Raw genomic sequence first — 27,289 nt, forward strand, 5'->3', positions numbered from 1 at the left:
TAAAGTATCATATGCATGGCAGGACGCTGGGAAAAAAAGGCATCCTCCTTTTCCAAAGAAAAAAATTAATGCACAACTGAGCTACTGGAACATCAAGATTTCTGCGAGATCCAGCAATATTAGCTAAAAGGGCATTTCAGCGGAAAAAAAATAACAAGAAAGACACACTAAGTCTTTCCAACTATAGGCTCAACAAAACCACCTTAACACTGGCTAGTGTGTGACATGATCCTAAATAAAAACAACACCCTTTTCAAATTGAATCTCAGTTTTCCGGGTGTTCAAGAATAAGCAGATTCCTGAGTATCATCAAGGATCAGAATTAAGATCTTCTATTTGAACCTTCAGGAGGGGCCAACTGGCAAACTGTGTCCCGTAGCATATCCGGCACACTAGTACTGTAGCATATCCGGCACGGATCTCTCTGCCTTCGTAACCTGTGGGTATTCTAACATTCTAACCTCCCTGTGTAATCTGAAGGAACTTATGACTGAATCTTTGAAGATCGCCAAACTTATTACCCTGACATAACCTAATGTACATCACATCATCTGATTCTTCTTTATGACTATTTTTCAACTTAGCCATATGAATTGTATTACTAATTACAGCTAGACTCCTAGTATAACATAAAAGACTTGGTTCAGGTAAGCCAGCAACATGTTATGTCATATTTATGGGTACAATAAAAAGAAGGTAGACAGAAGCAATGGTGTCCCCCTGAAAGCATTCTATATTTAGCTTTAACCGTGGATGTGCTTTTTAACTACACGGTATCTTTAAACAAAACAATTTCTATTTATATAATGTATGTGAATTTTTGAGCAAAATGATATGGTAGAAGAGATTAATTAAAATAGTTTGCTATCTTTCATACAGTAAATTCATTATTCTATCCATACAACTCTACTTCCACTATCATAAGATAATGTGACAAGTTTACAATAAATGTTACAAACAGGACACTCCCAACCTGAGTTCAAACACATACCCTCAACACAAAGTACACACACGGCCAGTTTAACAGAAAGTCACAACTTTCACAACACAAGGCTCCAAAGGCCAAGAACAAAACAAACATCAGACATGATAACTATTGCAACAAATGCGACCAAGGGGGGAAGAGCCGCCTCTCAGCGTTGCATATAAAGTAATCGGGGAGACTCGAACCTAGGTAGCTTGACTGGTACCATGATGGACCGTCCATTACGCTTGTGGTACAGCAGCATCCCGATCACTGTCTAGACGACCAAGAAGTTTGAGCGCTGTCGGGCCTGGTAATCGTATAGCCATAGAAAGTATGTGAACATTCACACAAGTTAGTCAACATAATTTTCTATCTTTCAGGGCAAATAAGGAGAAAATATAACACAAAAACAACATGCTATTCATTTATCGATTAACTAAAGAGGAAAAGAATAACAAAGTCATTCGTAAACATTTTAAGGCTAAAAAACATGTGCATTCTGGCCACTAATGTAATGTAAGGATAAGCAATTACCGGCATAGAAATTTGCATAAGGGTGATAGGAATTTTCCATAAAGCTTCCATGTAGTTTCTTGCACTGCATTAAGTCGAGTTGAACCAGGAAGACATAAACGTCGCCATTCTGCACCCAGGGGAATGTGTGCACCGATATAATAACCGCATCCGCATCCTCAGTGTACCCCAGAATAGTCGATTTCCCTGCCTCCATGCTAGACGGCAGAGCAAGCTTGCCACGCATGTCAACTGTCTTCCGCAGCACCCATGTCGCGACACCCCGATCACTGACCTTACGGTCCCACATTTGCAAGCTAGGGTACGAGAATACGACGAGTCCAACACTGCCATCCTCTCCATTGATGATCCGGCTCCGGCAGCTGTGGATGTTCTCAATGGAAGGCTTGGTGATCACACCTAGGCTCTTGGTTTCCATATTGAATTCCAGTATACCATGGTCACGCTCAGTGAGCCACCAGTAGAGCCTTTTGCCAATGAGTGTACAAGGGAGATGGCCAACAGCACATGGTCTCGCTGCAGCAATGAGTTCTCCCCACTCGCCGGTCTCCGAGGAGTAGAAGCGGGCCGCGGTAACTCCTGCGCCGTCATTGGCAGAAAAGCCTACCAAGACCAACTGAAATGCGCTGGACCGGAGCTGCTCGTCGCCGATCAAAGCTCCGTTGGCGTTGTACGCATGCTGGTCGAAATCCGGTGGAAACGCCACAATGCAGCGGTCGCCGGAAACGGGATCAAACACCACGAGCTGACACCGCGTCCGGTTGATGATGACGACGCGCCCATGGCGGCAGCCGAGCACGCCCCAGTGGTCATTGGTGGCCTCGTCGGCGCAGACCTGCAGCGAGAACCTCTCCGCGGGGATGCGATCTGGAGAGTCCAGGGCAGGGATGAAGAGGAGCTTCTTCCCGTCCCTCTCGAATGCGCCCAGGACAAGGGGCCTGCCGTGGTGATCGCGCAAGCGCCGGCAGAAGGCAGCGGATGCGGCGAGGCGACCCCAGCGCTTGGAGACGATGGAGGCGTGCAGGATCAAGGACGGCTGCAGGGGGAGACGTCCGAGGATCTCGGCGAGGAGGTCGTCTTTGCCCAGCACCTCCGTCGCCGGCGAGATGAGGCCGGGCGTCGTCTCGTCGTCGCCTTCATCGCTCGCGTGGAGTGGGGAAATTGTCAGCTTCGAGGAGAAGTGGTGGAGAGGCAAGTAAGGGGCCAGAGAGACCGGCGTGGGGCGGGGGCGGAGGGGCAGGCCCAGGCGGTGGAGGACGGCCGCAGTCTCGCCGCCGGCGTCCATCGGGCAGAATTGTGATCTGGATTCTGGAATGCGTTTCCTTGTAACGGAAAGGGGAGAAGAGGAAACAAGTCTACCTACCCCCTGGAGTTTCCCAAGCTGGCCAATTTAGACCCTGAGGTTTAAAACCGGCTACTTAACCCCCTGGTCTTTCCAAAACCTTGTGAATCACCCCCGGCCTCATGCGCCCTCCGCTGCACGTCGCGCACATTACATAGATGCCCGACATCAGCACGAAGCTTGCCATGGCCATTCTTCTGATTCTAAGCTTCTCGGTGGTGAGCCTCACCGTCTCCTAGTTGTCGTGCGGCCTGCACTACTCCAACGACGTCTTGCACACCTCGAAGTTGATTATGCATGGAGCGCGTCGGTGAACCTGCAGCTCTGACCCAGTTTGTAACCGTGGATCTCATCAGCGGGTTCCAGCCTTTCATTACGTCACAGCGATCCATGACGTCAAACACGAGCCTTGCGGGGATGAACTTCTCGCCGTCATTCTCCCTCACCACCGTGTTGGCCTACTAGGCTGCCAAAATTGTGTTCACCAGCTTGCATGGTGAGTCGTGTGTGAAGGACCGCGTTCTCGCTGGGCTTGAGGTAGTCAGACCCTCCTAATCAAGACTTGCTTTGAGATGGAAGGTACCTACATTAGCTACCTCATCGCCCAACTCACCAGATGGTGCTCGTCACCGGCACAGACATACCGGAATCGCCGCATGGCGAGCTCGCGGTCTCTGGAAAGAGAGTGACTCTCCTCCTTCTCGGAGAACGTCGTCATGACTGTTGTGGACGACAGGACATAAGCGATGCCGTATACACCCGGATGGAAGACATATTATTGAGTGGCACATGCCCTAGTCGTGTAATTGTTAGATCCAGTATATCTCTAGGCCGGCTAAAACCCCTAGTACTTCAAAGCTATATAATTTTACTCGTATCTCTTTTTGCATCATCAGCGAAGAGGAGGGAAATAGGGGTGAGTAGTCTCAGAGGTGAGAAGAAGGCCGGAGGGGGTTTGCGCACTACGACTATGATGTGGCCTACGCCCTAGTCGCATCCTAACTATTACCGGGTCATGTCTTTTTCTTAGCCGATTAAAACCCTTCAAAATATTTAAGTCTGATTCTCATCTCTTTTCTCAAAAAACCATGACCTTTAATCGACATAGCATTTATTAGGCCACTTAAAAGTAGTGAATTTTCCCTTTTCTTTTGGAGAATGTGGATGGAGAAATCAGTGGACACCGCGGGAAGACTTAAAACTTATGGCGCCCAACCCAAATTTGGACGCATTGGTTGTGTGTTAACCCATCTCGGCAGGTTTAGATTTCACATTTAGAACGTTAAAGATATTAGAAAAATGAACTAATGATAGATAGAATGTTCAACATGTTAGGCGGGCCCAAGAGTTAAGTATATCCCTCTTTGCTGCTCAAGATAGCTATGTTAAGTGACAAACCGACAATACCATTCTCACATGTCTAGCCGGCATGAAGAGCATCATCTGCTCAATATAGGCCAAGTTTTTTTTTATAATTTTATGGGATGGGTCGAAAATCCGGTATTAAAAAATCTCTGCTATTCCAACACTTGCGTTCAGCGCACCGGCCGGTCGTTTTCTTGCAGCGCATTCATCTCTCTCCTTTATTTCAGAAAAGAAAAAAAGCATCGCAGCTCATTCATGGCTACTGCAGCCTTCGCCCGCCGCCTCGCTGAGCGCCTCCGGGTAGATCCGTGCTGTTCCTCCAAGCCGGCTTGCCTCCCCTGTCGGATCTCGTCCGCAGGCCGTCATGGAGTCGCCGGCCTACCCTTCCCGTCAGCATGGGGGCGATCCCTTTTTCTCCTCCGACGAGCAGGCCGCCACCTCCCACGCCACCTCCTCAACAAATCCCCCGCGCCGCCGCATCCGATGCCACCGGTGTTGGAGACAAAAAGCCATGACCAGAGACGGTGATGTTGCAACCAGCGACGAGAAAAGCTACTACCGGCGATGAGAAAAGATACGACCGGCGATGAGAAAAGCTACGACCAGAGACGACGACGTTGCAACCGGCGACGAGAAAAGCTACGACCGGCGACGAGAAAGTGGGTCGGTCGTTGCACAACATTTAAAAGCTGCAACCAATGATCGATAATGCTACATCCGTCATTGTCAAAAGCTTCAACCGAAGATGACGAGAATCGAGGGCCGCCCACCATGCAACCGCGGAAGCTGCAACCGGTGACGAAAAAAGTTTCAACCGGCTAGAAAAAAGCTTCAACCGGCGATATAAAAAGGTTCAACCGGCAACAGCGAAACGCAAAAAGCTGCAATCGTTGACACAAAAGCTTCAACCATATGTTTGAAAAGCTTCAACTAGAGACCGGCGAGAAAAAAGCTGCAGCAGTGAGCCGTTGATGCACACGACGTTTTCTACGCATCAATGGTGCTGCGGCGGATGCTGGAGCCGGCGCCCCCGCCATTGCTGCATAGGTAGGAGCGGACTAGTGGGCGCTGGTGTTGCAACCGGCGAGCAACGATAGCGAGCGGCGATAAGCAGCGACGACAAGCGGCGACGGCGAGCAACGGCAAGCAGCGACGGTGAGTGACGGCGGCGACGGCAAGCGGCGAAGGCCGCAGCGAATCCCCGCGGTGCTTCGAGCTCTCAGCTGCTCATGCGGTTTTTGATGGGGTGCGGTGTTGCTTGCTGCAGTTTTCTGTTTCTCCTATGCGGAAGGAGGACGAAGCGAGGTGGAGCGATCCGATGGCTCACAGAGACAGAATCGTACGGGCGCGTATCATCGCCCATTTTTCTCAGCTGAAATTTTCAAATGAACTCTGAATTTAGAATTGTTCAACGTTTAGATGTATTTAGTTTAACAGATTGCGAACACCAAGTGCTTCCTGTTCCAGTGGTCAGACCACCACGGAATCGAACATGCAACATGAAGCTGGTAGGTCTCGCGCCCTACCGCTAAGCCAAGAGCTTGCATCCGATAATGTATGCATATGACACCTATTTGATATTGCTTTTGTGGTTTAAATTAAAAAAAATCCGGCGATAACAAATTTACCCCGTGCCCACTGAAATATCCGGTAAGCTGTCGGCTATCGGAAATTGTGACCAAGAAAAAGGAAACCTGATATAGGCCAGTTAGTTGTGCCATGACTCAAGTTCTTGGCATATTTTTGTTTAACAGCAAGACCTCCACTTCTCATTCATCATCAATAGTATTAAAATTATAAAGTTCAAAAAAAGTATTACAAATATGGTTAATACCTGTTAGAAAAAAAGCAAGCAACATTCCCTTTGAGCGCTCATGATCTCTGTTCGTCTTTATTTCTTGGCAGATCGTGTTCACTTTAAATTGCCCACAGATATCTTCAACCGTGTCAAAGAAATTCACAGATGCTTCCTTATTAGCAATCGGATATTTACAACCCTCTCAGAACAAATCCTGATATATCAACCCTGATAATTTCACAGACTGTTCCTTATTTGCATCCTGGTAGAACAAACCTGATAGTGCCGGTTCATGAAGGTATAAATTTTAGTGGACACCACAAACATAAAGATGCACTACAGTGTTCAAGGCTATAGTATCAGCTGGGAACATAGACACAACAAAATGACAGAATGTAACCGCAGCCATGAAGGAATTCCAGCATGCACCAGCGGCAAGTATTATAAAAATAGAGTAGCTTTCGTTTCCCTGGAAACCTCGACTAGTTAGGAAATCTTGGAAAAAAATTCCAGGCGTGTTCATTGATTAAGACATTATGGAAGAAAATGATTTGTTTAGCCAAAGAAAACTCCATATGCTTATTTTGCCAATGAGGGCACTCACCTTCATATATAATCTCACATGTCTTCGATGCTTGCAGACCAACTACAGATTTTAGTTTCTTGCCATGCCAAGCAGCTAAGGATTCAACACCCACCCTTTGGTGCCCTGCTTGTATCACATTGGACATGGTAAGGAAAGCAAGTAAATCCGAATAAACAAGTCATAAGGAAACAAGAAAATGCCACAAAATCCATGAAGACGCATTCCTTGCTTCACAATAAAAAGGCCATTAACAATGAGAATTTGAGTCATAGACTCATAGTACACAAACACATGCGTCTCGGATTATTCTAACAGTGATCAAATGGGATCAAAAGTGCGATGAAAACTATCCTAGACAGAATGGGTGAGAAATATGGGGAAAGAAAAGAAATGCAACAAGTAATTATAAGTCCAACTCACCACTCTAATCATTTTTTGCACTACATGTAGTTTGTGCACAGTAAGCTGAGTGCAATTTATCGGGTACTCGGCTTATAGCCATCACCGTCACTGATTCGTTAGTGGACGGCACGCAGGTCACGTGGCAGTTACGCTTGGCGTGTATGTTTTGTAAGCCGAGTACTTTTTCACGGTCCTCATGCCTTATTAAGCCGTAAGCCGAGTATGATCTATAAGCCGAATATTTTCTCAGAGTGTACACGGCTTATATGGAAGTAAGCCGAGTTGTGTTTTCTCGTCGTGTGTCCTGCTGCACATACTTGGTTTACGTAGGAATAAGCCATGAACCCATGTTTTGACACTCAGGGCACGTCTTGATATTAGGCGATGTGTGATTTTCTTGTAGTGGCAGGTGCAACCAGTCAAATATAAAGGTCATTCAAAGCTGACTCTAAAACCACCTGATTTGGAGACAAAACAGTGGAGAGGTAGTGAAGTTTCCTAGCTTAACCAAAAGAGAATTTCTTTATTTGCAGGTAGAGGAGACAATTTTATTTTGATAGCTTAACCAAAAGAGCTAGTCACTGAAATTCAAAATACTAACTATTAGAAATCAATGCAATAAAAGTTAGCATACTGAATATAATCTTCAAAAAATATTAGTAGAAAGCATGGACATTAGTGGGTGTGTTGTTCGTTGTCCTTCTCTAGATGCCTTTCTGTGGAGAGAAAACTAGTCCTGAAACAAATCGACCGAAACCACCTTCACAGTGAGGGCCTGAGGGGATAAAAAAATCACAGCCCACTGATTCAGTTGTGATCGGATAACTCTAAGATAAATAATAAAACATAACCAAATATCAATGCATGATTGTGTTAACAGACTAAAAGAGATGGTAGAAAAATATGAGACTACAATTTCCCAAAAGATCAAATTAATGCACCACAGTATGTTAGCTTGCCAACATCATTTGTAAATTGAAACTATAAACAAGGGAGGGAAGGCACTAAAAGAAGTTGAGCCAACACAAATGAGAAATAAATATAGATAAGTACGAGAACATCGATATATCAGATAAACTTACCATGTAGCAACAATAACATTTATATACCAAGAAGAATTGGATAAACATAATGCTCAGTTATTGCAGCGCTTTATCAGATGACACATAAAGTGTTGACAAAACAATGCTGCTATCCTGATGGATAAAGTTAACAGACAAAGCGACAATGGACTCACTACATACAGAAAATTGGCATTCCACAAATCACCAAATGCACCCAAATATTGACTAAATGCATGGGAAAAATGTGACATTAACTATTGATATGATCTGGAAGGCCGATCCACAACAGAAAGCGTCAATTTCACACGTATCAATTAAACTACATGGTTAAGGCTGGGATTACCAAAAAAGCAACTATATGGTTTTAAGAGGCAATGCGAACTATAATCTAAAGAAATATTTGATGTATAGTTAATGCTTTAATTTTTACCGATCCATGAGTATTTAGCCTTGCAAAGGTGGTCCTTGCTGATTCACACGGGATCCACGTGCCCCATGCATGCTAGTCAAGTCAGAGAGTAAGCTAGTGATGCTTTCCACTACTGGACTTTAACCATCCAAGGTGGCTCATGCAAGTTTACAAGCGTACAGAAAAATGAACATTTATATGTTGCACTTATTTGGAATTTTTTGACATTTTTAAATCTGATGGGAGGGGACCCATTTCACCCTTCATATAAGTCAATCATCTCAATGCCAAACTTATAAAAAAAATGTGGATCAAACGGATTAGGAGGGTTCGAGCCCGCTGCGTCTGTGGATCAATGGCTGGGGCAGTTCCTCACTCTCTAATAGTACATGTGCAGCAACCAGTATCTTTAGTTGCTTGTGCACGAGACATCAGAAGCATTTCGCCAGATATTAACTTCACAATTAGGAAATTTTTGCATGAATATTTGGAGTTGGGCCATTCCAGCAATATTAGTTAAACTGCATGCAATGAGCGAAAAAACATACGGCGAGGATGAACCAAGCAAAAACACATGATTGTTGACCCCATGTTGACGGAAGGTTCAAATTCAGATTTGGAATGCTAAATATAGGACGACACTGACCATGTTGAGGCAGGCTTCCCTTCTAATTGTACTGGGATTACCATATGTGACAAAAACATATCACTCACAAGTCTGGGAAATACAACTCATCATTTGCTATTAGAAGGAATTCATTCATATAGTACATGTACTGGCATTAAAGCATGAACCTGTTCAGAGTTTGCATCCGATTTTTCACTGAAGCTTCATAGTAGATAATAATTTGTCTTGGAAAACGTCTGTTGTGGTCGCTCTATTTCCTCTGTTTAATTTAATCCTCCAAATCTCAAAAGAGTCTAAAATTTGCACCCTCAACCATAAAAGATATGGTGGCAACACAAGAAAAAAATAGTGTGGAGACCTCATGGTTTCAGAGTCCAAAATAGATTGATGACTTTTCCGATAAATACAATTAAATTATAACACAGAAATAATACAACCAATAATTCTACGGATCAACAAAGAGGGAAAAATCACATTAAAGGTATCCAAGAAACCATGTAAGAAAAAGAAAGGATCCAGGCGACTCCCTTAATGTTAAGATAAGTAAATTACCTGCGGTATAGAAACTTGCGAATGGAAGATACAAATAGTTGAGAAAATGTCCATGAAGTCTCTTGCACTGCACTGACTCAAGTTGGACCTAAAATACACGGATGTATATCTGTTTGTACACCGATATAGGAATCGTATTAGCATCATCGGCATACCCGATAACTAATGACCACCATGCTCTGTTGAAGATGGCGCCAGATCAAAGATTCTGTCCAAGATAACGGTCTTGCGGTTCCACATTTCGATGGTAGGGTACACCAATAAGGCGAGGCCAACAAGTCCATTATCTCCTGGGATTATCCGGCTGTTGCCACTCTCGATGTAGGCCCTTCCCATTTGCTCTATGCTAATTCACGCATCTACCTGTAGATACTTGACGTTTTTGGAAAAGTTGCCTTTGTGAAGCTCAACTGTTTGTGAAAGCCCAGAGGATGGATGCTGGGAGGATTAAAAATTTATTTTCTTGGGAAGATGCATGAAAAAATGATTTTCGGACATGCTCATCCATCTGATTATCACTACGTGATGATACCAATCTATTTGTACATGAACTTAGTTAGAGTAAGTATGGCTTGTAATGTGCTGTTGTGTAGTGTAGTGGGAAACTTTGGTCTCCTCATAGACCAGGCATCAATAAGAAAATATCAAATTTCTATTCCCGTGGATTTCTTCTTTGTCAAATTTCTCTCTGTTGAAGCGAAGCCCTATATCCAAGTGAGTGATTTTGAGCTTCCTCGCGTTAAAAATTAATTAATCACGACGAGATACGGATGGATAGCATGCTAGAAGAACTGCACCAATGAGTACATACCAATTATACCATGGACACGCCAATTAATCACATAATATGAAAATTATTTCCAGTATGATATTTGAAAAATCGTCTTTCACTAAATGTTGCTGAAAATGATGAATAAAATTGAAACAAAATGGTGCACGGTTATAAAAACAATACTAATAGTACCACCCAAAGTACACCAGGAGATTACTACTGGACACCAAATGTACATATCAGCAATTCCTTTTCCTTCCTGTGCACTATGGCATGTTCACATGTGGCCCATAAATTACGTGCTCACTGTGCGTGCACCGGCTGGCTTCGTTGACCCTGCCCACTAAGGCGCATTGATTGGGGCATCGTATAACTATATAATCTTACCATATAGCAACAATAACAATTATATTTCAGTTATATCAAATGCCACCTCAAGCGTTCACGCAATGAAGCTGCTATCAGAAAAAATGACAATGGATCGCCACATAAGAAAAAAAGGCATCCCACAAACAACCAAATGTACACAAATGTTTTCCTAAATGCATGGATAACCAAATGGTGACATGATCTGGAAGACTGATCCATCAATCACAACATATTGATATGATCTGGAAGACTGATCCATCAATTGCAACACATTGACGCACACCATGCATCTATAAGGAAATTCGGCAGCAGAAAGCGACAATTTCAGATGTATCAATTAAACTACATGGTTATAGTTATGGCATCTACCAAATAAGCAACACTATGGTTTTTAAAAGGCAATGCAAATCTCCTAAGAAAAAAATGATGTATAGTTATGGCCTGCTTTGTTTTTCCCGATTGTTTTGTTAGAACCACAGTTTTGATTTTCGGCCGAGAAAATCCAATTCTGGCCGAATTTCGGTCATCTCGCCTGGGCCCGGAATATGTACCTTCCGCTTGAATTTTTCGGCCCGATTTGAATGTTTTGGCCCGGCCCAACATCTAGAAGGCTTCCACTATGGTTCTGCTGAGAAAACACCAGGAAACTGAACGCCAGAACCCTAAACTTCTCGCCTCCCCTGTCTTTCCGTGTGTGGCGCCGTCGCTGCCCGCCTGCTTCCTTCCCACGCCCGTCGTGAGCTCCTCCGGCGAAGAATCCGCACGCCGACGCTACATCAAGCCGCCTCGCTGACTGGTGCCTCCCGTCCGCTCGCTTGCGTCCGAGCACGTGGACGCGCAGCCTCCGTCATGGGCCGCCTCGCGCATCCTCCATCACCATCTAGTTTCTTCTCTGTTGCTTCTCCAAGGCCACGGCATGGTGATTGATGTCTGCGGCAGTGAGGATAATTTTTATATGTTGGACTGATGCACAGGTAGCATCAGGGCACTTCTTCGTTGTTTCTCCTATGCGTATTATTGGACTGATTCAGTTTTTTTTAATCCCTAGAGCTCGATCTGCCATACTTTTCCTCTGTTGATTACAAATTTTCTCTCAAATTTCGGCCGAATTTCGGTCAGATTTCGGTCAAATTTTATTCAAAAATTCAAATTTTGTTTTTGCAATTTCGTCCGAGATTTGGCCGAAATTTTTGAAATGACCGAAATTCGGCCATCTCGTTCAGGGGCGGAAAAAAACCCAATCCGAAAATCAAAACACAGGTTAGAACATCTAAACCGGATCATAAAAGTTTACAAGCATATAGAAAAATGAACATTTATATGTTGTGGTTTTTCATATATTTTTTACTTTTAAAAGTTCTGGGAGGTGACCCATTTCACCCTTAATATGGGTCAATCACCGCATTTGCATCAACAAAGTTCTTGACAAATGATATTGCAGATCAGACGGAACTGGAGGGTCCGAAAAATTGGCTGGATAGTACTTCACTCTCTAACCATGCCTATCCAGCGACCGATCTCTTTGGTCACTGATGTACGAGAAATAAGAAAAATATCAGCATATATGTACCTGACAGTAGGATCATTCCAGCAATATTAGGTAAAATTCCATTTCAATGAATGAAAAAAGCATACGTCGAGAAGAAGGGAAAAAACAAGACAGGATTATTGAGCCCGTCCTGACAGACGGTTCAGAATAATTCAGATTTGGAATAATAAAGAAGGAACACTGACGATGTTGAGGCAGGCTTCATATCTAACTGTATCATTGCTGTCCAAGGTAACCATGTGACGAACACTAACAATGTCACCCAGATTACTGAGAAATACAGCTCATCATCTGCTATGAGAATAATTCATTCATATACTGCATGTACTGGGATTAAAGCACGAACCTGTTCAGAGTTTGCATCCCATTTTTCACCGCAGCTTCGTACCAGATAATAATTTAATCCTCCAAACTTTAAAAGTGTCTAAAATTTGCACTCTCAATCATAAAAAATATGGTGGCAACTCGAGAAAACAAGTATGGAGAATACCTCAAAGGCTTCAGAGTAAGAGCCAGACCCCAGGAGTCAACTTCATCTATTGATATGGGCATCCAAGGAACCACCATAAAGACATCATCATTTTTACTAAAAACGAAGAATATATGATTCAGGTACTGCAGCTACCAATATAATGTAAAGTAGTACTTCGATGAGAGAAAATACATGAAAGACAAGCTCAGTGATTGAACCTTCAGATGCTGCCAACTGTCAACCTGTATTACTGTAGCAGATCGGGCACTGTACCTAATGCGGGACGGATATCTGCTTTTGTAATCTGTTATGTTTCTGACTTCCACATGTAATTTATTGTATACGTAACTTGTAAATCAAGATATGTGCATGTAAATATCCATAATGTTTATCCTACGGTGAAACCAAAATCTGACTAACAAAATGGCAAAAACATGCACATTCTCGCAACCTTGTCTTCCTTTTTTCTTAAAAAAAAGGATCATCCTATCATGAAGGTGCTATATATAGAATGTATCTCAACCTTTATAGCAAAGTGATACGATACAGTAAAATCATTGCTTTACCCATACAACATTCACTCATGTCAAATTGTACACCACAAATGTTCCAAACAGGATGTTCCCAGACTGAGTTCAAACACATACCCACAACACAAAGTGCACATACAGACAGTTTTACAACAGTTCAACCCAAGGGTCCAAATGCCAACAACAAACAAACACGAGACCCAGACCTTAGATTTGCATTTAATTTAGTTGGGGAGACCCAGACCCAGGTGTCTTGAGTATTACCATGTCACACTAGCCTTTACGCTTGTCCCCCACCAGCACCCCCATCGTTGTTCCCACGAGCGAGAATTTGTAGCGTCGATGGGCCTGGTAATCATATAATTACAGTCAGTATGTAAACCTTTGCATCTATGATATGATACTACAATAAATTACTAAAAATAGGTTGACAACTCATAACACTCAGGAGAAATTAAATTAAATTATAACACATAAAGAATAGAACAATTAATACCATCGATCAACAAAGAGGAAAAATTGTTAGTGAACACTTTAAAGCACAATAAAGGTATCCGAGAAACCATGTATGAAAAGAAAGGATCCAGGCGATTCCTTTAATGTTAAGATAAATAAATTACCTGCGGCATAGAAACTGGCGAACGGATGATACACATCATTGAGAAAGTGTCCATGAATTCTCTTGCACTGCATTGACTCAAGTTGAACCGTGAATGCACGGATGCACATCTCTTTGTACACCGATATAAGAATGGCATTAGCATCCTCGGCATACCCGAGAACTAATGACCTCCATGTCCCCGTCGAAGACGGTGCCAGATCAAAGATGCTGTCCAGAATAACGGTCTTGCGCAGCACCCATGTTGCAACACCATGAGAGTTGATGTTGCGGTTCCACAGTTCGATGGCAGGGTACATCAATAAGGCGAGGCCAACAGCGCCATCCTCTCCTGGGATGATCCGGCAGTTGCGGCTCTTGAGGTTGGCACGGGGAGGCCTTGTGATGAGAGCTAGGGTCTGGCTATCCAGATTGAACTCTAGTATGCTATTCACAGGCCTTCTGAGCCAACAGTAGAGGCGGTTGCCGACCACGGTGACGGGGACGCTGGTAAGACGACATGGCTCAGGAATGGAGATGATGTCTCCCCATGTGCCCGTCTCAGAGGAGTACACACGGGCCTCAACTCTGGTGCGGCCCGAGCAGGCTACCAAGACCAGCTTCAGTGGGCTCTGCTCGTCGTCCCAGAGCAGAGCTCCGTTGGCGTTGTACGCGTCGTCGAAGAACTCATCCGGTGGGAGTGAGAGATCCGGTGGGAATGACACGCGGCGGCGTTCACCGGAAAAAGGGTTGTAGATGAGGAACTCACGCAGCGTCCAGTTCATGATGAGGACGCGGCCCTGGCGGACCCCGAGCACGCACCAGGTGTTCCACGCGGCCTCGCTGCAGACCTGGAGGGAGAAGCGCTCCCTGGGGATGCGATCTGGAGCTTGCAGGCCAGGGGTGAAGAGCAGTGTCGTCATGCGCTTATCGAAGACGCCTAGGACCGGGGGTCTCCCGTGGCGGTCGCGCCAGAGGCGGCGGAAGTCCGCGGAGGCGGCGACGCGACCCCACGGCTTGCAGACAAGCGCCCGCGCGAGGGAGGATGGCTCCGGGGAGAGGCGGACGAGGATCTCGCCGACGACGTTGTCATCCTCCAGCGGCCCCGCCGCAACCGCCGGCGAAACGCAGTGGCCGCGGCCGGTGGTCATCTCGCCGCCGTCGTCGCCCGTGTGGAATAGAATGGGGATTCGAGCCTGTGTTTCTAGGGTTCTCCAATGGAAGTGGGGAGCAGGAACCAGACTCGTTTTCTTTCCTGTAAGGAGGACTGTTTGGGCTCTGGGCGTACAAGGGGAGAAAAACGATTTTAGCCCAAGATGAAATTGATATGTTGGTAGCAAATATACTTATTATGTAGAAGCAGGAGGTTTTTTTCTCAAAAAAAAAAAACGTAGAAGCAAGCGGTGATTATTATGGAAAATTTACCAAAGAAGTGCTTTGCGAGTGAACGCACATCTGCCATGAATATGAGGCAGGGAGGCGGCAAAATGGTGGGAAAGAAATAGTTGGGTTGAGGAAGAAGAGGAAGGGGATGAGCCCAGACTCCTGTGTCGCATGCCTAGGGCGACTCGGGATACTCGCGTCACCGCAATACTCGGGTCTCCCCTTGCTGCTCCCACCTACTGTCGTCACCACGGGCCTCTGTCGCGCCGGCGACTGGCCTGCGCTGAATGTGGCAGGAAGCGTTCTATGGTTGTATAGTGCTGGTTGGTGAGTGTTTTTAGTTCATAGATGCGGCCAACAATGGCCTTGGTTCTGGCTAGCGGTGAGCGTTTACAACCCTCTTATGATGCTCGCAACCTTTTGCTAATGGGATGTTTGTGGAACTGGCCCGCCTCAATGTGGGCGGGACTCCTCCAGGTTTGGGCATGGTGCCCTATCCCCATTCTTTTGAGGAGCGTTTAGGCTGGCTTGCAACGGGCATGGTGGCCACTTGTGGAAGTCGTGGAGACCGAACTCTAGTGCTTACTGGATTTTGTGGCGTGGTGGTTCATTTGGGGGTGGCGTGGTGTGTTATTGAGGGTGAAAGCCATGTGCTCGCTTTTGTCGGTACCTGCGACGACAGTGCCTTAGGGCATTGTTTTCCATCTTAAACGCGTCATCATGGATCTTCCTCACTTGCCCACTCGTGTGTTCTCCGGGCGAAAGCCTTAGATCCAGCATCTAGAGTAGAGGACAATGGCGTCCTTGACTTCGTACCTTCCTTGGAGGCGCCGTCTTGAAGTCGTTGACCATACGCTGCTTGTTTGATGTACGAGTTGTAGTGTGGTTGGCCGATTTGATGTTTGTGGCTACAATTGGTGGTGGCGGGAGAGGATGGTGGAGTTTGCTCCTACTCTTTTCTTGCTCATGTGTTCCTTTGCTGAAGTCGGGTTAGCGAGACATGGTCCATCTTGCTTTGCCTCATTCCCTATCAACACTCCCTCGTTAAGGGGTGTTATCGGAGTCAACCACACAACGACCAAGCTCAATTCCCTACCTTGCTTCGTCAGATGAAGATGGAAGCTAGAGCCCTCCTCCGTGTTGGTTGTGCCAACGAGATATGACATATCAAGCAACGACTCTTTCCATCCTTGTAGCTGTCATGTTGTGTCTTTGTTTCCTGGTGTGGCTTCTATTAACCTCATTCCCTATTTTCCCCTTGTCATGGTATGTTATTTAATGTCATTTATCTTATTTATTTTTGGTATCCTTGTGGGAGTACGTGAGAGAAGAGTTAATTGACATTGTTACTATATAAGTTGGTTTTTCATAAATTGGCTAAGAAGGTAGTTTTGAGAAGTGGCATAAAGCTGATGAAGCATGCCTTTCAGGAATACACCTTCGAGCAAGGGGCGTCATCATCACATGTGTGTATAGGAAGGACACAGACGGCTACATTATCTTAAGCGCAGAGGGGTGGAAAGACTTATCTTGTTGTGTAGAATATCTAGGTTGGACAGACTGTTCTTGTCACTGTCAGGAACACCGCACACCCCAATTTGAGGATGACGATCGTCATCGACATCATTTAAAAATTACCTCTATATATATGATCGAGTTCTAGTGTGTGTGGCTGGGCCGCCGGTGTGTGACTTGTCTTAATTAAACTTCTTAGCTCTCTTGTGTTGATAATGACTAACTACTGGCCTTGAAGTTGTGAGATTGTTTGTTAACTGATTGTTCTATATGAAGGAAATATGCCCTAGAGGCAATAATAAAGTTGTTATTTATATCATGATAAATTTTTATTATTCATGTTAGAATTGTATTAACCGGAAACTTAGTACATGTGTTAATACATAGACAAACAGAGTGTCACTAGTATGCCTCTACTTGACTAGCTTGTTAATCAAAGATGGTTAAGTTTCCTAGCCATAGACATGAGTTCTCATTTGATGAACGGGATCACATCATTAGAGAATGATGTGATTGACAAGACCCATCCGTTAGCTTAGCACTATGATCGTTTAGTTTGTTGCTATTGCTTTCTTCATGACTTATACATATTCTTATGACTATGAGATTATGCAACTCCTGAATACCGGAGGAACACTTAGTGTGCTATCAAACGTCACAACATAACTGGGTGATTATAAAGATGCTCTAGAGGTGTCTCCGATGGTGTTTGTTGAGTTGGCATAGATCGAGATTAGGATTTGTCACTCCGATTGTCGGAGAGGTATCTCTGGGCCCTCTCGGTAATGTACATCACTATAAGCCTTGCAAGCAATGTGACTAATGAGTTAGTTGCGGGATGATGCATTACGGAACGAGTAAAGAGACTTGCCGGTAATGAGATTGAACTAGGTATGATGATACCGACGATCGAATCTCGGGCAAGTAACATACCGATGACAAAGGGAACAACGTATGTTGTTATGCAGTTTGACCGATAAAGATCTTCATAGAATATGTGGGAGCCAATATGAGAATCCAGGTTCCGCTATTGGTTGTTGACCGGAGATGAGTCTCGGTCATGTCTACATAGTTCTCGAACCCGTATGGTCCGCACGCTTAATGTTCGATGACGATTGGTATTATGAGTTTATGTGTTTTGATGTACCGAAGGTAGTTAGGAGTCCCGGATTAGATCACGGACATGACGAGGAGTCTCGAAATGGTCGAGACATGAAGCTTGATATATTGGAAGGTTATGTTTGGACACCGGAAAGGTTTCGGATAGGTTCGGGCATTTTCCGGAGTACTGGGGGTTTACCAGAACCCCCCGGGGGTTAATGGGCCTTCATGGGCCTTAGTGGAAGAGAGGAGGAGGCGGCCAGGTGGAGGCACGCGCCCCCAAGCCCAATCCGAATTGGGGAGGGGGGCCTGCCCCCCTTCCTTCTCTCCCTCTTCCCCTTCCTTCCCCTCCTAGTTGGACAAGGAAAGGGGGGAACCTACTCCTAGTAGGAGTAGGATTCCCCCCCTTGGGGCGCGCCCCATGAGGCCGGCCGGCCCCCTCCTCCACTCCTTTATATACGGGGGAGGGGGGCACCCCATAGACACACAAGTTGATTTCTTAGCCGTGTGCGGTGCCCCCCTCCACAGATTTCCACCTCGGTCATATTGTCGTAGTGCTTAGGCGAAGCCCTGCGTCGGTAATTTCATCATCACCGTCACCACGCCGTCGTGCTGACGAAACTCTCCCTCGGCCTCAGCTGGATCTAGAGTTTGAGGGACGTCACCGAGCTGAACGTGTGCAGATCGCGGAGGTGTCGTGTGTTCGGTACTTGATCGGTTGGATCGCGAAGATGTTCGACTACGTCAACCGCGTTACTTAACGCTTCCGCTTTCGGTCTACGAGGGTACGTGGACACACTCACCCCGCTCGTTGCTATGCTTCTTCTAGATAGATCTTGCGTGATCGTAGGATTTTTTTTGAAATACTACGTTCCCCAACACTATACATGTATGTTTGGCCATTGTTAAACTTAATGTCGATCTATTTTATACTATTTCATTTGTGCCGCTGCCACGCGGGATGCACTCCATTGTGCTGCAAAAAAAATGAATGAAAAATACATTGGCGTCGTGCAGATAACATGAAACACCGCTAGGTATGGAATTATAGTGATGGCGTGGGGTGCGTGACACGCCATCAGTACCTATATTACTAATGACGTGGGCTGCCAACGCCACTACTATTTTTCATTAGTGGTGCCATATTGATGGTGTGGGGTGTCCACGCCACCAAGACACTTTCTGCCACGCCAACACTAGCGTTTCCTGCACTACTGCGAGCAATGTCTCTGGCAGAGCTAAGCACCAGCCAGAATCAATGTCCTCTCCCTCTAGGTTGAACACCTCTCTAGATGGGCTTGGGCCACCTGGTTCATCAGTACATGGGCCTTGGCCACTTATTCAACAATCATGACGAATTAGCATGCTTGAAGTAAACTCTTTTTCTAGAAGTGTTAACCAAACATAAGTTTTGTAGTAGTTGGGGATTTGAAAGATCGGGTACTAAATTAAGGTACTAAATTGATGGATCGATGGGGTTCAGTATATCCAAGCTGTGTGAACAAGTTGAGGGGCTTAAAAAAATACTTGACAAACGAATTTATTCAAAGGACACAAAATTGTGTCAGCTTTATCACATTGGTCTTCATCTTACTTATTAGTCAGCACCTGAACCCACATAATGAGTCGAATCGATGATTTTCCCTACAGGTTGTTTCGTCACATTAAAACAACAATAGAATAATCTTTCCACTGGTGAACAATATCCATCTTGATAGCCTTCCACTTTGCATCGTTCCATGCAAACAGCAGGACGGCAGATTGCCACCCTAGCTCTGCGCTTGCATCCGAGTCTAGATTCACCTACATAACCAAAATAAAATTTATTACACATCTGTTCACAAGTAGAATGTATCATAAGGCAACTATATAATACTCACTCCGTCCCAAAATAAGTGTCACTGATTTAGTACAAAGTCGTACTAAATCAGCGACAATTTTTTGGGATGGAGGGAGTATAATTTTTCAGGAGCATGTTGTCCTATACTTACTGCAAGACACCAGGACTGCTAATATAAAGATGGATGTAGCAGTGGTGGCAATCTTGTAAGTCATGAGGGTGTTAATTGCTTTCAATATAGAGGAGCAAGTCTAGCTTTGAGGGCTTCTGTTCACATGTTCCTATATTTTTATATGATTGGAAAAAGGTGGTCTACGCAATGAGAATTCGGAATATAAAGTTTTCTAGTTTACATAGAATTAATTATGGCAAAATATCCTTGAGCTGGATATTGGCCTATATCTATTAGCATTAATGAAAAAGGTTCATGGCCTAATCAACACCTACCCGATATAGAATTCTACACTTGGAAGACCTCCTAAATATCTTTGTCTCATCATCGTCATTAAGTTTTCCTATCTTGGGCCTAAGAGTGCTGCCAAAAGGCACACATCATGTGGCATGTTAGAAAAACAAGATTTTGATCACCATCAATCAGTTTTGCGTATTTTTTTGAGAGAACAGTTTTGAGTAACTGGCTGTGTACGCGAAACATGTCTCTTAACCAAGAAAACTAATCTTTCTGATATATGGAATATTTTCCACATTAATTTCTTCTTTTTGAGGGTCACATTAATTTCCGATACTATGTCTAACTCCATAACTACGGAATAAAACCCCTTGTACCCAGCAAAAAGAAGAAAAAACTACCGATACTCCATCTGTGATTGGCCTATCTAGTTTGTTCAGATTGTAGACGAAAGCACTCATGGATCGGATTCCTATGGCTAAGTTGTTGATGATGTGCCAACCCTATTAGCTACTAGAAGAACGCCCGTGCGTTGCAACGGGGCCACATTAACTTTAAAAGTTTAATATCAATTATGTTAATATTACATTTAATATTCTCATACATATTAAATGACATTGACGACCTTTTTTACCATCAAATTCTTAAACACACACCCTCTCCCTCCTTCTTCCTCACCCTCTCTCCCCCTCTCCCTCACTCGGAAGGTGGGACGAAAATAAACCCGGAACGTAGACTACCAACTGAGACATTAGGAGTAGAGATCATTTAGTTGATAAGAATAAATAGAAAACGGTATTAAAAAGGAGAAACATATTAGAATACATTAAAAAACCAAAAGGACGGTGTAAAAGGGGATTCGCCCTGCCCCCCGGGCCTTGCCACCGAACCGGCTCCGCGGTCCAGTCCCCGCGCGGTCGTCTTCTCCTGTTCCCCGAGCCGCGTCGCTACAGAGCCGGGCTCCCGCCCGACCACCTCGCTGGCATCGAAGGGGAATGGATAAGGGTGACGCCCTGCCTTCCTTGCCCCCATGGCCTCACTCCTCCTCGACGCCCCCTCCCAAATCCACTTCTCATCCTCGCTCGCTCGATCTCGTCGATCTGGACGAAGTCAGATGCCACGGCCACCATGACCGACCCCGTCCACACGGCCACTACCCTCCCTGCGGGCTAGGAGATTGTCGAGGAGCTCCGAACGCCTTCGCTACTTCGTCTGCGCCAACGAGATCAAGTCCAGCACCCCCGCATCGACGTCGCTGCCGTCTTCCTCAACCTTGGGCCACCGCGACATTGCCATTCGATCCGCGCCGCCCCGAGCTCCCATGTCTTCCCCTAGGGCGCCATTGACACCGCCATGAACTCCTCTTGCCTTTCCCCTGTTTCCCCTCTCGTTTGCTCTCGTTAGGTATTTCGCCATGGCCGAGAACCGCCGTCCGCCATGGCCATTGCAGGGGTAGCCACCGAGCTCCTCGGATTGACCCCGTGGCACATGCCCGCTCCTATGCACGCCCATGCCCGAGCCTGCCGCTCTTCTTCCGCGCCCGTGGGGCCACTCCCTCTCCATGCCCATGCCCGTCCTACACCACGTCGGTCGCGCCCGCCGCTGCCATCGCGCTCGCCGCAGCCACCGCACCACTGTGCCCCGCGCGACACACACCCTGGCCGCGCGCCACACTCTCGCTGGCTGCGCTCGCCCCGTCTGCTGCCACCTATCCCTTCGCTCGCTCCGCTGTCGCGCCCCTGCCTCGCGCCGCCTCCAGTCGTGGCCATCTTCTGCCGGCCGCCCCCTCAGCCACGCCGGCCGCATCTCTGCCCTCCACCGTCGGCTGCTCGCCTCGCCTGCTGCGTGTTGCTTCCTGCTGCTATGCGCTGCTCTACCGCTGGTACGCTGCTGCGCCATGCCCTCGACACCGCCATGGACAAATGTGGCAGAGGGATTGTTAATGGAGTACGAGAAGGAGGTGGCGGAGAAGGTGTGGAGAGGCAGGAGGTCTGGGGCGGTGTCACCTTGCTGTGGTGGAGGTGTTTATGCGAGAACGAGCCGGAGTGGAAGGAGAGGTCACAATTGGGAAGAATCACAAAAAAAAGATCATAACCCGGAGATCTCAGTTCAAAAAAATGCTAATATCGATGGAGGGGTGATTTCCTTCAATAGGTGGAAAACATAGGAAATATTGGTTGTTATCAAGGAAAGGTAAAAATTTAGGAATGTTAAGATTTTTGAACTGATTTCTATGCAAATGGGGTTTTATTGTTTGGTAACGTGATATCAGTACCTGCCCGTTTGTGACGTGTCTGATTAGGAAAGTTTGCAAATGTTAAGAAACTATTTATTGGGGGGGGGGGGAGTTGTGACGTGTCTGTTATTTGTTTCCTAAAACAAATTTCACTAATAAGAGAAATCGATTGATTTAGATAAGTTAGAAAAGTTAGATTAAAATGTATTATTTGTTTCCTGAAAATCTGTTATTTGTTTCCTAAGACAAATTGAACCAATAAAAAAACCAGCGAAAATAAACCGCGGAGACTATTCACCAACTGCTCCATTAGGAGTAGAGATTTGGGCTCAGGGCTTCTGCTTCTCGTGGAGCCCAAAGATTGGTAAATTCGGCCCAGAATGTGCTACCACAGTTTGAAGCGGGTTGGCTGGATGAAGAGGGGGTGGAAGGAGGTGGTGAAAAATGCTTGGGAGAAGGGAGTGAGGCTAGAAGGAAAAGATTTTGTAGAGTCCATGAAGGATGTACTGCGTGAGCTTGCGGAGTGGGGCAGAAATACACTTGGTGATTTAGATAAAATAATTAGAAAGACTAGCAAAGAGCATGAAGGGTGCAAGAGGGGAGCAATTAATGAAGCACAAGTGCGGAGAGAGAGGAGATGCTGCGATTTAAACTTGGGAGGCTAGAGGATCAGAGGGCATTATATTGGAAACAACGGGCACACGTAAAATGGATAGTGGGGGGATACCGGAACACTAACTTCTTCCACACATCGGCATCGGAGAGGAGGAGGAGGAGGAAAAATCACATCAGAAGGCTAAGACGGGAGAATGGGAGTGTGGTGGAGGAGATTGGTGCGATGAAGGAAGTTGTGACTAGTTATTTTCTCCATTTATTTTCCGCTCAAGCAAGTAGAAGGCTAAATGAACTACTGGATCAGGTGGATCCTGATACATCCATTTTGCATCATGTTTTCCTACTGTTATTTATAGTGTTTTCAATCAGTATAACACTTTGTGGAGTAATTCTAATGCTTTTTCTCTCATAGTATGCAAGGTTTGCACAAAGAGGGAGATTACCGGCAGCTGGAATTCTGGACCTGAAAAAGCTACGTCAGAGATACCTATTCTGCACATCTCCAAATCAGCTGAAATTTCACGGAGATTTATTTTGGAATATATAAAAACTACTAGAGAAAAGAAATACCAGAGGGGTCCACCCAGATGCCGTCACGCCCTGGTGGGAGTGTGGCCCCTGGCTAGCCTCTGTGGCCCATCTTCTGCTATATGAAGATATTTGCCCAAGAAAAAAAATCAGAAGAGGACTTTCGGGACGGAGCGCCGCCGTCTCGAGGCGGAACTTGGTCAGGAGGACTTTTGCACTCTGACGGAGCAATTTCGTCGGGGGTACTTCCCTCCGGGAGGGGGAGATCGAAGCCATCGTCATCACCAACAACCCTCTCATCGTGGGAGGGCCAATCTTCATCAACATCTTCAACAACACCATCTCATCTCAAACCCTAGTTCATCTCTTGTATTCAATCTTTGTATCAAAACCTCAGATTGGTACTTGTGGGTTGCTAGTAGTGTTGATTACATCTTGTAGTTGATGCTAGTTGATTTATTTGGTGGAAGATCATATGTTTAGATATATTATGATATTCAATAACCCTCTGATCTTGAGCATGAATTTGTTTTGTGATTAGTTACTTTTTTTCTTGAGAACATGGGAGAAGTCTAGTCATAAGTAATCATGTGAATTTGGTATTTTTTTGATATTCTGATGATATGTATGTTGTTGATTCCCTTAGTGGTGTTATGTGAACGTCGACTACATGACACTTCACCATATTTGGTCCTAAGAGAATGCATTGTGGAGTAGTTATTAGATGATGGGTTGCTAGAGTGACAAAAACTTAAACCCTAGTTTATGCGATATTCCGTAAGGGGCTGATTTGGATTCATATGTTTACTGCTATGGTTAGATTTTATCTTAATTCTTCTTTCGTAGTTGCGGATACTTGCGAGAGGGGTTAATCATATGTGGAAGGCTTTTTCAAGTAAGAATGGCACCCAAGCACCGGTCCACCCACATACCAAATTGTCAAAATGTTGAATGCGAATCAAACAAACATGATGAAAGTGACTAGATGAAATTCCCGTGTGTCCTCAAGAACGCTTAGCTTATTATAAGAGACCGTTCTGACATGTCCTTTGTTACAAAAAGAATCGGGCTACCTTGCTGCACTTTTGTTACCGTTACTATTAGTTGCTTGTTGCAAATTACCTAGCTATCAAACTATCTGTTACCAACAATTTCAGTGCCTGCAGAAAATACCTTGCTGAAAACCGCTTGTCATGTCCTTCTGCTCCTTGTTAGGTTCGACACTCTTACTTATCGAAAGGACTATGATAGATCTCCCATACTTGTGGGTCATCAAGACTCATTTCTGGCGCCGTTGCTGGGTAGTGAAGCGCTTCCGGTAAGTGGAATTTGGTAAGGAAAAAAAATATTACGTGCTGAAATTTACTGTTACTTGTTACTATGGAAAACCATCATTTGAGGGGTTTGTTTGTGGTATCTTCACCTCAACCGGAAGCACAAAGAGTTTCTCCTCAACCTACTGCACCTACTAAAATTTATTATTAGATTCCTTCGGGTATGATAGAGAAACTACTAGCTAATCCCTATGCAGGAGATGGAACATTACATCCTGATATGCACCTAATCTATGTGGATTATTTAAGCTTGTAGGTTTACCCGAAGATGAAGTTAAGAAGAAGGTTTTCCCTTTATATTGAAGGGAAAGGCATTGACATGCTATAGGCTATGTGATGATATTGGAGCGTGGGATTGGAATGAGTTGAAATTGGAATTTCATCAAAAGTTTTATCCTATGCATCTAGTTCATCGTGATTGGAATTATATATATAAGTTTTGGCCTCGTGAAGGAGAAAGCATCACTCATGCTTGGGGGAGGCTTAAATACATTCCCCAATCATGAGCTCTCAAAAGAAATTATCTTACAGAATGTTTATGCTCGGCTTTCTCATGATAATCAAAACATTCTTGATTCTTCTTCAACTGGCTCTTTTATGAAGAAGGCTATTGAATTCAGATGGAATCTTTTGGAAAGAATTAAACGCACTTTGAAGATTGGGAACTCGACAAAGGTAATGAGTCAGGTATGACACTTAAATTTGATTATGTTAAATCTTTTATGGATACTTGATACGTCTCCATCATATCTACTTTTCCAAACACTTTTGCCCTTGCTTGGACTCTAACTTGCATGATTTGAATGGAACTTACCCGGACTGACACTGTTTTCAGCAGAATTGCCATGGTGTTATTTTTGTGCAGAAATAAAAGTTCTCGAAATGACCTGGAACTTCACGGAAAATATTTTTGGAATATATAAAAAATACTGGCGAAAGAATCAACACCAGTGGGCCCACACCCTGTTCACGAGGGTGGGGGCGCGCCCACCCCCCTGGGGCGCGCCCCCTGCCTTGTGGGCCCCCTGGAGCTCCACCGACCTCAACTCCAACTTTATATATTCATGTTCGGGGAGAAAAAAAATCAGAGAGAAGGATTCATCGCGTTTTACAATACGGAGCCGCCGCCAAGCCCTAATCTCTCTCAAGAGGGCTGATCTGGAGTCCGTTCGGGGCTCCGGAGAGGGGAATCCGTCGCCGTCGTCATCATCAACCTTCCTCCATTACCAATTTCATGATGCTCACCGCCGTGCGTGAGTAATTCCATCATAGTCTTGCTAGACGGTGATGGGTTGGATGAGATTTACCATGTAATCGAGTTAGTTTTGTTAGGGATTGATCCCTAGTATCCATTATGTTCTGAGATTGATGTTGCTATGACTTTGCTATGCTTAATGCTTGTCACTAGGGCCCGAGTGCCATGATTTCAGATCTGAACCTATTATGTTTTCATGAATATATGTGAGTTCTTTATCCCATCTTGCAAGTCTATAGTCACCTATGATGTGTTATGATCCGTTAACCCCGAAGTGACAATAATCAGGATACTTACCGGTGATGACCGTAGTTTAAGGAGTTCATGTATTCACTAAGTGTTAATGCTTTGGTCCGGTACTCTATTAAAAGGAGGCCTTAATATCCCTTAGTTTCCAATAGAACCCCGCTGCCATGGGAGGGTAGGACAAAAGATGTCATGCAAGTTCTTTTCCATAAGCACGTATGACTATATTCGGAATACATGCCTACATTACATTGATGAACTGGAGCTAGTTCTGTGTCACCCTATGTTATAACTGTTGCATGAGGAATCGCATCCGGCATAATTCTCCATCACTGATCCAGTGCCTACGAGCTTTTCACATATTGTGTGGCACCCCGGCTCAGAGAAACCGGTTTACCATGCATTGCCAGCCCAGAGACCATGTCTTCTGGCAACACGCAACATCTTGGTACAGAAAACAACCGCTTTATTGATGCTAGCTGCTCAAAGTTTAGATTACAACAGGTAGCGAGGCCAAGCGGCACACACGGTGCGACTGAACAATATGTACATTATTTGGTGAACATAAAGGGGCCTCGATCGTAACAACTACACGATCTAGACTCGGACAGCACTCCTTTCCAATGAGACTTTCCTGAAATCTGGCATGACACGTCAGGTCAGTACATTGAATGTACTTGCAAGCTCACAACAGGCATAAACATAATGACATACAATATCATGATAATTAACCAATTATTAATAATGCAACAATATAACCAACATGCTGTGATCATGCTCTTGTGAGGAAACACCTCTCGGACTGACTTACCACGGTGATCGCTCTTGGATCACAAACATACCAACCTCAAAGTCTTAACTATGAATATCTCGTGATCTTTCCGGCGACC

The 27,289-nt window shown here is 45.0% G+C and overlaps 2 protein-coding genes and 1 long non-coding RNA gene across 3 annotated transcripts; all 3 read right to left on the minus strand.

The window, feature by feature from the left end:
* Positions 1-867: 867 nt before the first annotated feature.
* Positions 868-2,822, minus strand: LOC109762866 (uncharacterized). The gene is made up of 2 exons (XM_045230502.1): positions 1,502-2,822; positions 868-1,274 (listed from the first exon to the last, which is right to left on the minus strand). The coding sequence occupies exons 1-2, from the start codon at positions 2,784-2,786 to the stop codon at positions 1,207-1,209; spliced, it is 1,353 nt and encodes a 450-aa protein (XP_045086437.1). The 5' UTR covers positions 2,787-2,822; the 3' UTR covers positions 868-1,206.
* Positions 2,823-13,314: 10,492 nt separating this feature from the next.
* On the minus strand, positions 13,315-15,184 carry LOC109762867 (uncharacterized). Its single transcript, XM_020321745.4, has 2 exons — positions 13,960-15,184; positions 13,315-13,687 (listed from the first exon to the last, which is right to left on the minus strand). The coding sequence occupies exons 1-2, from the start codon at positions 15,086-15,088 to the stop codon at positions 13,620-13,622; spliced, it is 1,197 nt and encodes a 398-aa protein (XP_020177334.3). The 5' UTR covers positions 15,089-15,184; the 3' UTR covers positions 13,315-13,619.
* A 4,276-nt stretch (positions 15,185-19,460) lies between these two features.
* Positions 19,461-20,233, minus strand: LOC120967288 (uncharacterized). The gene is made up of 2 exons (XR_005761097.2): positions 19,928-20,233; positions 19,461-19,739 (listed from the first exon to the last, which is right to left on the minus strand). It is a non-coding gene; the product is annotated as an uncharacterized lncRNA (long non-coding RNA).
* Between the last annotated feature and the right edge of the window lie 7,056 nt (positions 20,234-27,289).

The sequence above is a fragment of the Aegilops tauschii genome, chromosome 6, assembly GCF_002575655.3.
Source record: "Aegilops tauschii subsp. strangulata cultivar AL8/78 chromosome 6, Aet v6.0, whole genome shotgun sequence".
Taxonomy (NCBI): domain Eukaryota; kingdom Viridiplantae; phylum Streptophyta; class Magnoliopsida; order Poales; family Poaceae; genus Aegilops; species Aegilops tauschii.

Bases quoted from the DNA above. Each gene is read 5' to 3' on its own strand.
- LOC109762866 (XM_045230502.1), bottom strand. From the start codon at position 2,786: ATGGACGCCGGCGGCGAGACTGCGGCCGTCCTCCACCGCCTGGGCCTG. The intron at 1,275-1,501 runs GTAATTGCTTAT...TACGATTACCAG, and splicing joins TTATGCAAATTTCTATGCCG to GCCCGACAGCGCTCAAACTT.
- LOC109762867 (XM_020321745.4), bottom strand. From the start codon at position 15,088: ATGACCACCGGCCGCGGCCACTGCGTTTCGCCGGCGGTTGCGGCGGGG. The intron at 13,688-13,959 runs GTAATTTATTTA...TATGATTACCAG, and splicing joins CGCCAGTTTCTATGCCGCAG to GCCCATCGACGCTACAAATT.